This window comes from Pelodiscus sinensis, chromosome 12, assembly GCF_049634645.1.
Source record: "Pelodiscus sinensis isolate JC-2024 chromosome 12, ASM4963464v1, whole genome shotgun sequence".
Taxonomy (NCBI): domain Eukaryota; kingdom Metazoa; phylum Chordata; order Testudines; family Trionychidae; genus Pelodiscus; species Pelodiscus sinensis.
Window position 1 is genome coordinate 9,646,134 of NC_134722.1, and position 17,619 is coordinate 9,663,752.

Sequence of the window (17,619 nt, forward strand, 5' to 3'; positions counted from 1 at the left end):
ACAAAAAAGCAAGTTTGACTTTTTTTTCAGTCAAAGAAATATCCCTTTCAATATTTCTTTTATTTCCTAGAGAGTTAGCAGAGATATGGGTTTTTTTCTTAATTTTCTTCAAAACAATAACCAGAACATTTGTCTTTTCAAATAGAACAACCAATCCTCCACCCAGGTGTGCTTACTCATATAGCAAGTCAGAGGGTATGTCTACACTACCCCGCTAGTTCGAATTAGCGGGGTAATGTAGGCATACCGCACTTGCAAATGAAGCCCGGGATTTGAATTTCCCGGGCTTCATTTGCATAAACTGGGCGCCGTCATTTTTAAATCCCTGCTCGTTCGAACCCCGTGCCGCGCGGCTACACGTGGCATGAACTAGGTAGTTCGGACTAGGCTTCCTAGTCTGAACTACCGTTACTCCTCATTCCACAAGGAGTAATGGTAGTTCGGACTAGGAAGCTTAGTCCGAACTACCTAGTTCGTGCCGCGTGTAGCCGCGCGGCACGGGGTTCGAACGAGCAGGGATTTAAAAATGGCGGTGCCCAGTTTATGCAAATGAAGCCCGGGAAATTCAAATCCCGGGCTTCATTTGCAAGTGCGGTATGCCTACATTACCCTCCTAGTTTGAACTAGGAGTGTAGTGTAGACATACCCAGAGCTACCTAGCTCTGATGATTTGGGGTTGTTTGGGGTTAGTACCTGGCTCTTGAATTTCTGCATAGTAAGATTCCCAGGGCTGTCTCACAGCAGCACCTCTTAAAAAATAAAAGCATGAAAAAATAATATGGGCTGTTGCTTATGTTCAAAAGGGAAATAAAAAACTGCTAGGCGTCTGGTACCACTCCATCTCAATATCCCCCCTTGGGCAATATTTGCAGCTTCTCTATGGTACACAGACATGAAAGAAACTGAATATGGAATACAAAAAATAGCAATTTACATTCTGTCAATTTAGCTGAAGTCAAGTGGAAGGCTTCACATAAGCATCTGCATTTACGCAGTGACTAAAATTAATAAAAGAGCTAGACAACACGGACTAACTTTGATCATCACTTTAACACAGCTGCTTTAAAAGCATTTATATCAGCTTCCAGTGCATTCACATTTGAATAATGAGAGCCAGATTTCTTTGTCCTTCCATGTTTAGCGTACCTGATAAGCTTAACCTTAAACTCAGCCACAGTTTCTTCAGTTGCTTTCATTATTATTCAACGAAAGTGCACAGAACAACGAAGGGTAACATCAGTGTGACTGACAATGTTTTGTGTGTATTTCAAATGAGAAAATAAGAGTTTAAAAAAGGACTGGTAAATAAAATAGATGGGGCTGGCTGCAACTGGGACTCACGAGAAGCTGCTGTATTTTTGCGGGTTTGAAACAGCTGGTTCAATGTATAGAGATCATACAAGCTTGGACACTACATGTCAGGTTCGACAAGCAGCTTCCCTGCAGGAGTTCTTTCTGCACATTCCAAGGGGTTTTGCTAAAGCGACATCATAGAGTCACTTGCAAAGCCTGTACTTCAGCACCCATAATCTTTGGAGAGGGGCTAGCGCAATTCCCTCTCCCTCCAATCATCAGTGGAGACCTTTGACTCATTCTTCACAACTGGTATCTACACGAGGACAACAAACAAGACAACTTCCTGGCAGACTTCCTGGGAGCAAGATACATGCACATACCTTATCAATGAGCATCAATGAGACTAAGATATGCTATTCCAATCTCACCATGCCTCTGCTAATGCCTCAGTCTGGGACATGAGACACCGCACGGCAGTGTTGTGAAGAGAGAGAGGAATTCCTTTTACTATGACTTAACATTATAGATTGAGTGGGGTGGGCATAACTATCCCCACTTATCATTATTTGTATCATGATGGTTCCTAAAGACCATGAACGCTCAGGATGGGATCCTCACTTGGTTAGGTGCTGTATAAACACACAGAAAGATAGTACCTCTCCCAAAGCTAATTTTAAACCAGGACTATTACAAGTCTCTATCTTTGAATGGGGTTGTAGTCAGGTTCCCAAGTTCCCCTGATTAGGTGAATCCAAGATAGTGGGAGATAGTGGGCCTGCTTGTTGGTCCCTAGAAAATGCTGAGTAGAAGCCACAGAATTGCTGGCTGCCTATAAAAAGTGCCAGGTGGCATGAAGGGGAAGTGAGTCAAATAACTGCCAGAAAGAATCTGGAAAGGAAGGCATGATTGCATTCTATACATACATTAGAAGCAAGAGAAAGACCAAGGATAGAGTAGGCCCATTGCTCAATAAAGAGGGAAAAACAATAACAGAAAATGTGGAAATGCTACAAGTGCTTAACAACAACTTTGTGTTGGTTTTCACCAAGAAGATTGGTGGCGATTGGACAGTTAACATAGTGCAAGCAAGTGAAAATCAGGTTCATAAGTTAAAATAGAAAAAGAACAAATTAAAATTACTCAGAAAAGTTATATATGTTTAAGTCACCAGGACCTCATGAAATGCATCTGAGAATATTCAAGGAGGTATCTGAGCCATTAGCCATCATCTTTGAAAAGTTATGGCAGACTGGAGAAATTCGAGAAGGGCATTGGAAAAAGGAAAATATAGTGCCCATCTATAAAAATGGAAATAAGGACAACCCAGGAAACTACAGGCCAGTCAGCTTAACTTCTGTTCCAGGAAAGATAATAGAGTAAATAACTAAGGGTATGTCTACACTACCACCCTAGTTCGAACTAGGGTGATAATGTAGGCAACCAGAGTTGCAAATGAAGCCCGGGATTTGAATTTCCCGGGCTTCATTTGCATCTCGCCGGGCGCCGTTAAACGAGGAGTAACGGTAGTTCGGAATAGGAAGCCTAGTCCGAACTACCTAGTCCGTGCTGCGTTTCACGAGGAGTAATGGTAGTTCGGAATAGGAAGCCTAGTTCGAACTACCTAGTCTGTGCCACGTGTAGCCGCGCGGCACGGAGTCCGCACTAGCGGACAATTAAAAATGGCGGCGCCCGGCGAGATGCTAATGAAGCCCAGGAAATTCAAATCCCGGGCTTCATTTGCAACTCCAGTTGCCTACATTACCACCCTAGTTCGAACTAGGGTGGTACTGCAGACATACCCTAAGGAATCCATCTACAAACATCTGAAAGATAATAAGGTAGTAAGTAACAGTCAGCATGGATTTATCAAGAACAAATCATGTCAAACCAACTTGACAGCATTCTTTGATAGTATAACAAGTCTTGTAGATAAGGAGGAAGTGGTAGCCATAGTATACCTAGACTTTAGTAAAGCATTTGATAAAGTCTGGCATGACCTACTTATCAATAAACTAGGGAAATACAATGTAGATGGGGCTTCTATAAGGTAGGTGCATAACCATAATGTAGCTGGATAACCATTCTCAGAGAGTAGTTATCAATGGTTCACAGTCATGCTGGAGGGGAATAACAAGTGGAGTTCCCCATAAATCAGTTTTGGAACCAGTTTTGTTCAATATCTTCGTCAAAGATTTAGATAATAGAATTGATAGTACGCTAATATGGTTTGCTGATGATACCAAGCTGGGAGGGGTTACAGGTGCTTTGGAAGACAGGGTCATAATTCAAAATGAGCTGCACAAACTGGGACTTTGTCCACTTAGGACTAAAACAGGATGGAGCTCAATAAGGACAAATGCAAAGTACTCCAAATAGGGAGGAACAATCTATTTCACACATACAAAATGGGAAGTGCCTGCCTAGGAAGGAATACTGCAGAAAGAGATCTAGGGATCACCATAGCCAACAAGCTAAATATGAGTCAACAGTGTGACACTGTTGTAAAAAAAACAACATCATTTTGGATGCTATAACAGGAGTGTAGTGAGAAAGACATGAGAAGTCATTTCCCCCCCTACTCTGCACTGATTGAGCCTCAACTGGAGTATTGTGTCCAGTTCTAGGCACCATATCGCAGGAGAGATGTGGAGAAACTGGAGAAGGTCCAGAGAAGAGCAACAAAAATGATTGAAGTCCTGTAAAACATGAATGAAAACTGAAGAAATTAGGTTTGTTTAGTTTGGAAAAAAGACTGAGAGAAGAGATGATAGCAGCTTTCAAGGACCTAAAAGGGTGTATTACAATGAAGAGGGAGAAAAAAATATTCTCCTTAATTACTTATGATAGGACAAGTAGCAATGGGCTTAAACTACAGCAAGGGAGGATTAGGTTGAACATTATAAAAAAAAAGTCCTAACTATCAGGGTGGTTAAGCACTGAAATAAATTGCATAGGGAAGTTGTGGAATCTCCATTACTGGAGGCATTTAAGAGCAAGTTAGACAGACATCTGTCAGGGATGATTTAGATCATGCTTGGTCCTGCCGTGAATACAAAGGACTGGGCTTGATGACCTCTTGATGTGCCTTCCAGTTCTAGTATTCTATGATTTTATGATTGTGGGCCAATGTGTCTCCCCAAAGACACACAAAGGCAAGTCAGGATGGGTCAGAACCCACGAAAAAGGGAGTCTGATGTGGTAGAAAATGAAGGGAGGTGTCGTAGCCCATACTCTCATCTGAAAGTTAATTGTAATACACACTTGGACCCACGCCACACTGGGTTTCAGTGCTAAAGGACTGCACAGTGCACACTTTAGCTTTATAATGCTTTCAACACCCTCAGCAGCAACAAAAATCACTTTTGCAATTTTGGTGAGATTGGATGATGCCACCCTACTTTCCACACAACAGTATCAAATCAGCGGCTAATAGGAAATCCTGGGGAGCTCAAGTCTCACTTTCAGCCCACACTGTGCAGCAGCAATAACGGTTCAATCATAGATAGATTTCTTGTATGTAAATAGCATCATTACTTCATGTATTACCAATGACCTTTGGTGCGCACTAGGCAAGGTAGGGTTGTTTATCACTTTCCATTGATTTTTCAATTTCCAGTAAATTGGTTTTATCTTGAGGTTGTTTACGTATTAGGAATAAAAAATGCAGAGCCTGGCTTCAGAAAACAATAATAAGGTTTTGAACTGGAGGCCCTGTGGTTAAAATGGAAACTTTTGCAGATATTAACATTCGATTCTGCTGATAAAGGATTCTGCTCTCAGCTAGACCCGTATTAATGGATTGTCAGTGGACTCACTCCAGATCCATGCTGATGGAGCCGTCAGAAGAATTTGTTCTTTCATAATGGTAAATATCAATTACACATTCCAAAATGAATATATCTTGCTGAATTGCTCTTCTTCAACAACTAGACAATTAACCCGTCATAAGACAGGATTTTCAGGTCTCTCTGCCTCTGCCTCCGCCTCCGCCCTCTCACTCGGGGGACTGCGGAGCCCAAATGGCCGTTGGGTCTCTGCACTCCCCGTGCTACATGGGGAGCGTGGAGCCCAAATGGTCACTTGTGCCGCTTGGTCCCATGCGGCGGCCTGGCTGAGTGGCGCAGAAGTCAGCCGAGCGCCCCGGCGGGAGGCAAAGGGGGGCAGGGCAATGATGTTCATGGCCAGGGGGCAGGGCCTGGAGCCGCTCACACGCCACACGTCACCACCCTGCTCCCTTCCCCTCCCACTGTGGCACTTGGCTGACTTCTGCGCCGCTCAGCCGTGCCGTCACGGGAGAGCAAGTGGAGCAAGTGGCCGTTTGGCCACTCCCCATGCAGCATGGGCCACCCAGAGGGAACAGCCAACATTTCAGCAACAGCGCCGCCCAGAGGGAACAGCCAGCATTTCAGGCAACAGCGCCCCCAAGAGGGAACAGCCAGCATTTCAGCGTTACAGACTCACAGACACTGGGCTACTATATATATGATATGCCTACAGATAAGCTGGCCCTTTAAAATGCCTTCTGCCTTGTAGAAAAGGATTGGTTTTGTTTTCTGATTAGAAGAATTAAGTGTTTTTCAATTAAATTTGCCTCACAGGGCAGGAAATCCCCTTTAAGTCCAGAGAGTATTTATAAAGCCAGCACAATTTCTTAAAAGGTCAGATAGGAAATAATGCTCACCTCTGTTCCGAACCAGCACACAACTATAGCTTTACATTCTTAAAGTCTCTCCATTTCAGTGATTTTATGTCCAGTGTCCTGTAGTGAAAAATTCTACTACATCCAGTGCCAAATGTATTCCCTGTAAACTTTCCAGGACCACATTTGTAAACGATGAGCATTGCATACAAACTCCGACACACAAGTCAAATGAAAAGCTCTATACAATAGAGCTTTGTTGAGCCAATTTCACCTTTCAAACATTTCTGAGCCTCTGTTCATGTAACACAAAAATCTATCAACAAGTCTATGCAGATGCTGTGTCAAAGAGGCCATAGCATGGTTGGAAAGATAAAAACATAAGAATAACCACACTGGGTCAAACCAAAGGTCCATCTGGCCCAGTATCCTGTCTTCCAACAGTGGCCAATGCCAAATACCCCAGAGGGAGTGAACAGAACAAGGAATCTTCAGCAATCCCTCTCCCGTCACTCATTCCTGGCCTCTAACAGAGTCTAAAGACACCATTCCTACCCATCCTGGCTGATAGCCATTCATGGACCTAACCTCTTTGAATTTATCTAGATCTTTCTTCAATCTTGTTAAAGTTCTGGTCCCCACAACCTCCTCTGGCAAGGAGTTCCACAGGCTGACCATGTGCTGTGAGAAGAAAAACTTCCTTTTGTTTGTTTTAAACCTGCTACCTATTAACTTTTATATAGAGGCAGTAAGATGTTCTTTGCCTTATTCTTCATCCCTTTTTTAATAATCCCTAATATTCTGTTTGCTTTTTGACAGCCGCTCCACATTGAGTCGATGTTTTCAGAGAACTACCCACAATGACTCCAAGATCTCTCTTGAGTAGTTATAGCTAAATTAGTCCCCATCCTATTGTATGTACAGATGGGATTATATTTTCCAATGGCCATTACTTTACATTTACCAACATTAAATTTCACTTGCCATTTTGTTGCCCAATCACTTAATTTTGTGAGATCATTTTGAAGCATTTTACAGTCTGCTTTGGTCTTAACTATCTTGAGCAGTTTAATATTATCTGCAAATGTTGCCACCTCACTGTTTACCCTTTTCTCCAGATCATTTATAAATACAGGCAGTCCCCGACTTACGCGGATCCGACTTACGTCGGATCCGCACTTACGAACGGAGATTTCTCGCCCCGGAAGTCGGGGCGAGAAAGCCCCGTTCGTAAGCTGCTCCGGTGCCCCTGGTCTGCTGGAGACCGTCTCCAGCAGACCAGGGGCACCGGGCGGGTTCCCGCGCTTCTGAGGCTTTGCCAGAGCAAAGCCTCGGAAGCGCGGGAACCGCTGCTGCTGCCACTTGGGTGCCGGTGCCTGTGGTCTGCTGGGGACCGTCCCCAGCAGACCACAGGCACCGGGACCCAAGCGGCAGCAGCGGGCGGGTTCCTGCGCTTCTGAGGCTTTGCCAGAGCAAAGCCTCAGAAGCGCGGGAACCCCCGCTGCTGCCGCATGAGACCCGGTGCCTGTGGTCTGCTGGGGACGGTCCCCAGCAGACCACAGGCACCCGGACTGAAGCCACAGCTGCGGGGGGGTCCCGCGCCTCTGAGGCTTTGCCAGAGCAAAGCCTCAGAGGCGCGGGGAACCGCTGCTGCTGCCGCTTCAGTCAAAGTGGCAGCAGCGGCGGTTCCCCGTGCCTCTGAGGCTTTGCTCTGGCAAAGCCTCAGAGGCGCGGGACCCCCCCCCCCCCGCGGCTGCGGCTTCAGTCCGGGTGCCTGTGGTCTGCTGGGGACCGTCCCCAGCAGACCACAGGCACCCAGACTGGAGCGGCAGCAGCGGCGGTTCCCTGCGCCTCTGAGGCTTTGCTCTGGCAAAGCCTCAGAGGCGCGGGACCCCCCGTGGCTGCGGCTTCAGTCCGGGTGCCTGTGGTCTGCTGGGGACGGTCCCCAGCAGACCACAGGCACCCTGACTGAAGCCGCAGCCGCGGGGGGTCCCGCGCCTCAGAGGCTTTGCCAGAGCAAAGCCTCAGAGGCGCGGCACCCCGCTGCCGCTGCGGCTCTGCTCCCCGTGTCCCTGGTCTGCTGGGGGGGGGGCGCAGCTAGTGTGGTCCCCCCCCCCAGCAGACCAGGCTTTTGTTTTGGACTCTGGGGCAGAGCAGCTGGGGCGCTGCCGATTGGTCCTGCAGCGCCCGTGGGCACTACTGGACCAACCCGGCAGCACCCCAGCTGCTCTGCCCCAGGTCCTGATTCAGCCGCTGCTGGTCAGTTTCAGCAGCGGCTGAATCAGGACGTCTGGGGCAGAGCAGATGGGGTGCTGCTGGGTTGGTCCAGTAGCACCCCAGCTGCTCTGCCCCAGGCGTCCCCAAGTCAGCTTCTGCTGAAACTGACCAGCGCTGACTACAGGAAGCCCGAGGCAGAGTTGCTCTGCCCCGGGCTTCCTGGAATCAGCTGCTGATCAGTTTCAGCAGCAGCTGACTTGGGGACGCCTGGGGTTCTTAAGTTGATTCTGTATGTAAGTCAGAACTGGCGGTCAGTTTCAGCAGTGTCTGAATCTGGACGCCAGTTCCGACTTACATACAGATTCAACTTAAGAACAAACCTACAGTCCCTATCTTGTACGTAACCCGGGGACTGCCTGTAGGTTAAATAGGATTGGTCCCAGGACAGTCCCTTGGAGGACACCTGTCCTAGTTACCTGTCTCCATTCTGAAAACTTACCATTTATTCCTATCCTTCGTTTCCTTTTTACCAGTTATCAGTCCATAAGAGGACCTTCCCTTTTATCCCATAACAACTTACTTTACTTGAGAGCCTTTGGTGAGGACCTTGTCAAAGGCTTTCTGGAAATCTAAGTACACTCTATGTACTAGATCCCGCTTGCCCACATGTTTGTTAACCCCCTCAAAGAACTCTAGTAGATTAGTAAGGCATGAGTTCCCTTTAAAGAATCCATGTTGACTTTTCCTCAACAAATTATGTTAATCTATGCGTATGACAATTTTATTCTTTACTATAGTTTGAACTAATTTGCCTGGTATTGCCGTTAGATTTACTGATCTGTAATTGCCAGGATTACCTCTAAATCCCTTTTTAAATATTGGCATCACATTAGCTATCTTCTTGTCATTAGGTACAGAAGCTGATTTAAAGGGTAGGTTACAAACCACAGTTAATAGTTGTACAATTTCGCATTTGTGGTCTTTTAGAACTCTTGGGCCTGGTGACTTCTTATTGTTATATTTATCAATTTGTTCCAAAACCTCCTCTAATGACACCTCAATCTGGGACAATTCCTCAGATTTGTCACCTAAGGAGAATGGCTTAGGTTTGGGAATCACCCTAACATGCTCAGCCATGAAGACCGAAGCAAGGAATTCATTTAGCTTCTCTGCAATGTCCTTATTGTCTTTGGGTATGTCTACACTTGCCCCCTAGTTCAGACTAGGAAGGCAAATGAAGCATACCAAAGTTGCTAATGAAGCGCGGGATTTAAATATCCCACGCTTGATTAGCATATTCTCAGCTGGTCGCCATTTTAAAATGCCTCCTGCAATGAGGAGTAACAGTTAATTCGAAGGAAGGGTTTTGGATCGGACTACCACGTCTACACACGGCAAGTTAAATCAAGCAACTGGAATTTTAAAATGGCGACTGGACATGAATATGCTAATCAAGTGTGGGATATTTAAATCTTGCACTTCATTAGCAACTTTGGTATGCTTTATTTGCCTCCCTAGTCTGAACTAGGGGTAAAGTGTAGACATACCCTTTGAGTGCTCCTTTTGCATCTCGACCATCCAGGGGCCCAACCAGTTATTTAGTAGGCTTCCTGCCAATTATATACTTAAAAACATTTTGCTCTTACTTTTTGAGTTTTTGGCTAGCTGTTCTTCAAACTCCTTTTTGGCTTCTCTTATTATATTTTTACACTTAATTTGACAGACTTTATGTTCCTTTCTATTTTTTTCCCTCACTAGAATTTAATTTCCACTTTTTAAACAATGCCTTTTTATCTCTCATTGCTTCTTTTACTTGATTGATAAGCCATAGTGGCACTTTTTTAGTTCTCTTACTGTGTTTTTTTTAATTTGGGGTATACATTTAATTGGGCCTCTATTATGGTGTATTTGAAAAGTTTTCATGCATCTTGCAGGGATTTTACTTTTGTCACTGTACCTTTTCATTTCTGTTTAATTAACCCCCTCATTTTTGTGTAGTTCTCCCTTCTGAAATTAAATGTCACAGTGTTGGGCTGCTGAGGTGTTTTTCCCATCACAGGGATATTAAATTGTGTTACATTATGGTTACTATTTCCAAGCGGTACAGTTATATTTACCCCTTGGACCAGATCCTATGTTCCACTTAGGACTAAAACAAGAATTGCCTCTCCCCTTGTGGGTTCCAGAAACAGCTGCTCCAAGAAGCAGTCATTTAAGATACTGAGAAATGTTATCTCTGCATCCTGTCTGAGGTGACATGTACTCATGCAATATGGGCATAGTTTAAATCCCCCACTCTTATTGAGTTTTTAAAATTTTCATAGCCTCTCTAATCTTCCTTAGCATTTCATATTCACTATCACTATCCTGGTCAGGTGGTCAATAATCTATCCCTACTGCTATGATAAATATATTAAAATAGGCAGTTATTCACTTACCTCACGGTCCAACAGTGCAGGCGATACCACTGTGACAATGTCTCCTTTCTCAGGATCAATGAAGAACATATTTGGAGATGGTTTGTCAGGGGTCTGTTTGAGGATATTATACCTCAAAAGTGCATTGTCTGTACCAGGGTCATCAGCATCAAAGGCCATCATGCGCATAACAGTGCTTCCTAGAGAGACACCAAAATATAACCTGGTTACTAAAGTAGACTATGTGACAAGAATGCATAATGCTCCTTTGGTTCCTTGTGTGAGGATCACAAGGCTGCAATCCAACAAAAACTCTGGGAAACTAATACAGTATTTCACTGGCTACTTAGTGTGTCAGTTTACTTCTCCTCAGGCCACTGATTTCTAAGTTTGCAATGGGCATGTGCATTTACCTTTCAGCGGACAAATGTATCTATACTAAACATGGTATCTTCCTCATCTGGGCTTCATGGGTGATCACATCCACATGTATGCATACAACCAGGTTTTCATTTTCACACCATGAAAATAAAGAAATTAACAAGTCTAGGAGTCTTCCAGCTAGTCATGGATGAAAGAAAAAGAGAAAATGTAAAACTTAAACAGAGATAAATGTTTTAAAATGGTTTAGTAGTCAGGATTCTCAGCTTCGAGTTCATCAAAGCTATAGTGAATTTGACATGAATTTGATAAATAGTCCTACCTTCCATTTTTAACACTGCAGGATAGTACCCTAGCCACTGAACTATGTTGGGGTGAACCTCTCTCAGTCTTTCCTCTTGAAGCTCTCCTGCTGCTGTCCATAATGACTGCAAGTTCAAATCACTACTCAAGTCAGGGGCTTGAACCGATGTGTCCAAGATACCTGGTGAGTGTTCTAGCTACAGGACTAAGGACCTAAACCCCTCTTCCTGGTATTTTGGGAATGGTATTTCCTTTGCTTTTATTTTTTTGTTTATTTTTATATTTTGTTTCCTTTGGGGGGGGGGGGGAGGGGATTTAATAAGGAGATTGAAAAGTCTTCACCTAGGGTCAATCCAAAATTATTATTTTTTCCTTTCAATAATTTGGTTCAGCCAACAAAATGGGGAAAAAGCAAGCTGCAGATAAGAAACCATGTACATATGTTCTGCAAATAGGGCTCTTGCTAATGGGCTGATGACTAGAGATAGAGTTGTCCTTAGGATTTATGGATTCTTACACAATACAGTTAACCTGTTGCCCCTCTGCCCAATGGCAAGGGTTGGGAATGCTGATTTTTTTAGACGTATGGTTTTATACTCTTTTATAATCAACAACACACTAATGAAATATTTTTAAACACATTTTGAACTAAGGTCCTGTCGACTAACACAGTACATTCAGAAACTGACAGTATGTACCTGGGGTGGCAAATGCCTGTTTGCCCATTTGAAATGGGTTTTTCCCAGGTTCACTGTTCTGCTAGTAGGTCTGTTAGGCTTTCAAGTTAACTAGATCCTTTCCAGAGGAAGCAGGCCAAAGAACAGAGATAGGAAGAGGCAGGTGGGTGGATATTAAGACCAAGTGGTGCCCCAGCTTTTCAGGTGTCCAACATAGCTGTGAATTCTTCATATGGGTAAGGACGGCCCTGGCAAGAGGGGCCTAATTGCAGAACTTTGTAAATCCAACAGCTTTTTAACGATGTGGTATGCACATGCATCTCACTCCCAAGAACAGTCTTCAGGATTCTGGAGAATGAAGGGAAGGAAAATATGCTATCTGCTTCCCTGTGTGTGGGTGCCATCTGCTTCCCTGTGTGTGCTTCCCTGTGTGTGGGTTATGAAGAATGGGCCAGTGGTCCCCCACTGATGGATTTGAAGGAGAGGAAAATATGTCAGCCCCTTTCCAAAGAGGTGCTAAGTGAAAGGCTTTGTAAGTGACCATATGATGTAGCCTCATCATAAGATATCTTCAATATTTACAGAACAGGATTCTCCTTTCTCAAAAGATTCCCCAGTTCCTAATAAACCTAAATCCCTCCTCCCACAGAATTATAGACTACTAGAACTTGAAGGGACCTCAAAAGGTCATCAAGTCCATTCCTCAGCCCTCACAGCAGGACCAAGCACCATCTAGCTCATCCTCGAAAGTTATCTATCTAAGCCTCTCTTAAATCATTGAGATGCCACAACCTCCATAGACAATTTATTCCTGGGTTTAACCACCCTGACTGTTAGGAAGTTTTTCCTAATGTCCAACCTAACCCTCCCTTGCTGCAATTTAAGCCCATTGCTTCTTGTCCTATCATCAGAGGTCAAGGAGAACAATTTTTCATCTTCATTTTCATACATATTCATTGAGATGCTGAAGTTCTGCCTATCTAAGTGGTCCTGAACATGGAAAGAGAAGCATTGTGGAGAATGCTACCACTGAGGTCCCAGACTTTAAGCTCTACCCTAGCAGCCTAAATTTGGCCTCCAGGACCTCAAGGGCGGAGTTTTGGGAGGGTAGAGGGGGCAATAGCCATGCACTCTGGGATGTGGCTTGCTTTTCATCCCATTCCCAAGACTATCAGGGAATGAGGGGAAAATACTTGCATGCTGTGCATGCCTCTCTCACCCGGCTGGTGAAGGCAACTCACTAGCCAAGTGTGAGAGGCATACACAGAATGCAAGTACTTTCCCCTCACTCCCTCATAGTCCAGGGAATGGGATGATAAGTAAGCTGTGTCTCAGAGCACATGGTGCTGCCCCCTTCCCTCCTCTCCCAAAACTCTGCTCTTCCAGGACATCTCTCCTATCTTTCTCTATGTCACTGGTACCTACATGTGCCACCCCCAACTGGTTCCATCCCAGTACTGCACATGAGACTATTTATATGTTTCAAGGGCCCTACAGCCTTTGCATGAGGCAGGCAATTCACTTTGTGGTTTTCCCAGTCTTTGCGAATCCATCCACTAATAATTGAATCCCCCTATTCCATTTTGTAATACTGGAAAACATAGCAAGGCTTCCAGGGATAGGTTTCTCCTCTCTGCTGTCTGACCTTTAATCACAGGTGAGCAAAACCAACATGCTGTAAGATCTCTGTTATATTTCTCAAGGGGGGTAACTGCCTGAAGTGGCAATGAAGCAAAACCTCGGAGAGCTTATTTTCAAGGTCACTTCAACAAAAGAGTGTTCTGAGAAATACAACAAAAGAAAAGGGGGAGGGAGCACATTTGATCAAGAGAGTGATAATGCTTGTTTCACAGCATGTTCCATCCACCTATAAATGCAGTAGCCTTGTTTGTACTTTCTCTTGTTTGATTTCGAAGGGCTTGTCTACATGGGAAACTATTCTGGAATAGCGGTTCCTGATTAACTCCATGTGTGGAACTCTTAGAATGAAATAAAACTGCCTTATTCTGAATTAGGTTAATCCTTCTTGGAGACGGATTAAGCTAATTTGGAAGAAGATCATCCACAGGCAGAGTTAATCAGGAAAAAATAATTTTCTTAGAATTCACACCCAGCCCTATTCTGGATTAATTTCATGGTAGAATCTAGGGTTGTTCACATGGAGATTTAGTGCACAACAAGTTAAGGTGTAGATCTACAGCTCACAAGTCTGCTCTATGGGCCCTGGTATTGCATACTAAAAGTTCTGTAGTGTGCTTTGACCTACTGCTGAACCAATTTTAATGTGTAGTAGCAGGGTCTAAATGATTACTTTGTGTTTGGCAGGCTAGTGATCTGTACATTTGCACCTTACCTTGATGTGCAGTAAGTCTTCAGGTAGTCAAGCCCTCGTCAAATCATAGACCTTGTCTACGCTAAAAGGAAGATTGCCACTGCCATGATCAATATTCCAGAGCTTGATTTAGTGAATCTAGCTAAGACTTGCTAAATCTAACTCAGAAGGCTCCCTGCTGGTGTACAGTACTCCTCTTTTTGCAAGGAGTAATGGAAGCTGCTGTGGGGATGCCATCAATCTTGGCTTATGTATTCTACGTAGTTGGAGTTACGTACCTTAAGCTTAGCTGCCAGGTCAAGTGTGGACCTGGCCATAGAAATGTAAGGCTGGAAGGAACCTCAACATTTTCAGGCACGGTAAGATGAAACTCATGGGATACTGCATTGAATCAGGCCCTATAACTAATGGCATGCTAACCCTTTTGTGGATTCCTGAACAATCTTGAAGGCATGGATAGAAACAATATACTATGAAGTAACTTCCACTGTTATTTCAAATGGCGGCATTTTGCAGTCACTTTGTATAGCTGGAGATGCTAATAGAGGTGAAAAACTGTGGAGTAGCAAGTCCATTTTTTTATGTCTCAGCTATTTCTGAGGTGTCCACGGCACACAAAGCACAAGTTACTCTATTTTTATGAGTGTAAAAAAAAGGGAACCTGAATAGATGAGGTCTTCTGAGGTTCAGTAATATCTCATTCTACCCATATGTCATACCCATCAGAAGGGCTAGTATGTTGTTGGGATTCTGTCATTTTTTCATACCCTTACACACACAGAAAATATTAACTCTTTAGCTCCAAGATCCCCTGGCATCCTCTGTCAAAGGAGTTACTGAATCCCACTGGACAAAGGAAAGAGTAGCTTTTTCAATCGGACCAGTCTGAGGGCTTGTCTCCACTAAGGAGTGGATTGATGCTATAGCAATTGATCCACCAACAACTGATTTAGCAAGTCTAGTAATTCCCACTAAATCAACCACCGATAACTCTACTGTCAACTACGGTATTCCAGTAAAATAAGATGAGTAAGGGGAGTCAACAGGGGAGATTTTTCTGTCAAGCCCCAGCAATGCAGACCCTGCAGTAAATAGCTATAAGCTACTTCGATTAGAATTACACGACTAATGCAACTCAATTGCGTAGCTTAGATTGACTTGTCCTTGTACTGTAGACCTGCCCTGAGTGTTAGAAAAGCTTGTTTCTCCAACTAAAAATGACCCACATTCAATTTTGTACCCAAACTAACCTGAAATTTCATTGCTGTGCATTTGACACATACACAATAACTCCATAGTATTAGCTAGTATATCTTCAAACTAAAACTAAAAATCTAAATGTTTACAAATATAGCGGGCAAGTGGTTATGTTGTTCTCCTCAAACAACACTGCTGCTTTAAGTAAGAGTTAAATTCAGTCATGGTTATATATGTGCACTTTATAATACATTAAAGATTGGACTCCAATCAAAGAGATCAAATTCAGATCTGCATTTCCTAAAGATACAAGGATGTAAAGCTCAATGGTTCTGGTTTGGGTACATGTACCGCTGATAGTATTTCAAAAGGATCTATAGCGTAGACGTCAGTCCCAACACATTTAATTTAAGAAATATACATCTTTGGCATTACTCTTTTATCATAAAGTTTTATTCTTCATAAAACATTCATTTCCCCAGACTCATAAACTGACTACTTCTAATTCAGTGTCATTTTATAAATACTTCCACTCCTGGCATCAATCAAATGCAGCTGGCTTCCGAACCAAAAAACAGCTTGCAACATTATCATGTTAAACAATATATATTAACTTATCAAGTTGCAGAACAAATGTCTTCAAAATCAGCAATTTTATAGTTCTGCCGATGATTTGAAGATATTCACGTTAAGTTCTTTTCCTCGGTAAAGGAATTGTAGCTGCCATGCTATATTTCAATATTCCAGCTTTATTTGTTATACCCTGGCAATTTTGTTACTAGAAACCTCTCCTTGTACCTCCTAGAGTTGCTCATTGATTAGATATATTTTTCACCAACCAGTTAATTGCTCCAAAGACTGCAGCTATCAGTCTGCTGATTGTTGATTTGGCCTACACTTTGTTTTAGAAATATTAGTGAATAACTTCCCCGAGGTGCCAGAAAGCAAAGGCTTTCACAATGCATGCACAGTGTTGTGGCAAGTAGAACAGATGTTTTCTTAGGAAAAGCTCTTTGACATTTTGTAATTTACCTTTCAATAACCTTTCTTTCTTTGTCAGATGCCAGGAGAGTATCTGATACATTTGAGTTGACAGAGAAAACTCCTATTAACACAGAATTATTTTTGGTTCAGCTACCAGATGGGTTGAGGGCCTTTACTTCATTACCAGTCATCTCATGTGCAGTTACCTTGGGGGGTCATTATTATACGCCTTGTCCTAACCTAGTTGTGCAGTTACTGTATTTTGTCATGTATTAGTTAAAGTTACTGCTAAGTAATGCAGTCAAGCTTTATATAATTAAATTGAAAAGGTTGCCTGAGTGATATAGGCTTCATAACATGAATTGTGCAATATTGTTTTAGAGTGTTATTTACAAGTTCTTATTGCAAAATTTATGGAGATAGGTTAAAGTGTGAAGTATCTTTTCCTTCCATCAACCTCCCGCCATGTAGACAGAGATTTAAGATACGTTGACTCCAGCTACGTAATTTATATAGCTAGAGTTGTGTATCTTACTTTGATCTTTCCATGTAGTCTTTGCGACACAGTTTCAAAAATAGCTTCTAAATGTGGGCACAACATTTAGAAACCTGCCTCCTGATTTCAGAGGGTCTGATGTCAAATGAAGTTACAGCACCTATAAAAAAATATCAGGCCATACATATTGTATACATGGGGTATTATAAAATTATCCTGAATTTTTATGTTCCTTGGCATATTTTGCCCTATAGGTTCTTGTGTGGGATCGTAAAAAGGAGTATAACTTAGTAATTAAAGAACAGATATTGAACTGTTTGCTGACAGTGAAAAAGACAACTTTTCAGTCTTTATCCAGCACTCCTTGTAAATTAACATCAGCATCTCTGTATACCAACAACAGAAAACAGCTAAGCATTAGGGCCCTTTATACACAAAACTAGAACAGAAAAGAGAAGGAGATAAAGGACAAAATCCAAAGTGTGGCAAGCATCTCCGCCATGCTTTCCATTCATTGCTGAAGAAATAAAGCAAGTCTTGGAAAACAGAACAGAGAAGGATACTCTGCTGCCTGCTAAACTCATCATAACTAATTGCATGTTTGACTGTCAATTTGCACTTTAAAGAAAACAAGCCCCAGGGAAGCAAAACAAATGTAAGAAGAAAGGTCTATTACATCG

The 17,619-nt window shown here is 43.1% G+C and overlaps 1 protein-coding gene and 1 long non-coding RNA gene across 9 annotated transcripts in view; one reads left to right on the plus strand and one right to left on the minus strand.

Annotated features, from left to right (window-relative positions):
* Positions 1-17,619, minus strand: part of CDH13 (cadherin 13) — a 963,918-nt gene that overhangs the window by 281,357 nt on the left and 664,942 nt on the right. The window contains exon 7 of the mRNA XM_075939988.1: positions 10,591-10,769. Coding sequence (XP_075796103.1) covers positions 10,591-10,769 — 179 coding nt within the window. The remainder of the gene's footprint in view (positions 1-10,590; positions 10,770-17,619) is intronic.
* LOC112545711 (uncharacterized) overlaps positions 1-17,619 on the plus strand; it is a 44,969-nt gene that overhangs the window by 3,080 nt on the left and 24,270 nt on the right. For 2 of the 8 annotated variants that reach the window (XR_012906649.1, XR_012906651.1), the window contains exons 1-2: positions 5,028-5,161; positions 11,294-11,437. The exons of 5 other annotated variants lie outside the window; for them this stretch is intronic. This is a non-coding gene — a long non-coding RNA (uncharacterized LOC112545711). Of the gene's footprint in view, positions 1-5,027; positions 5,162-11,293; positions 11,438-17,619 lie in introns of those variants that run through there. One more of the 8 variants, XR_012906654.1, reaches the window with a different exon arrangement.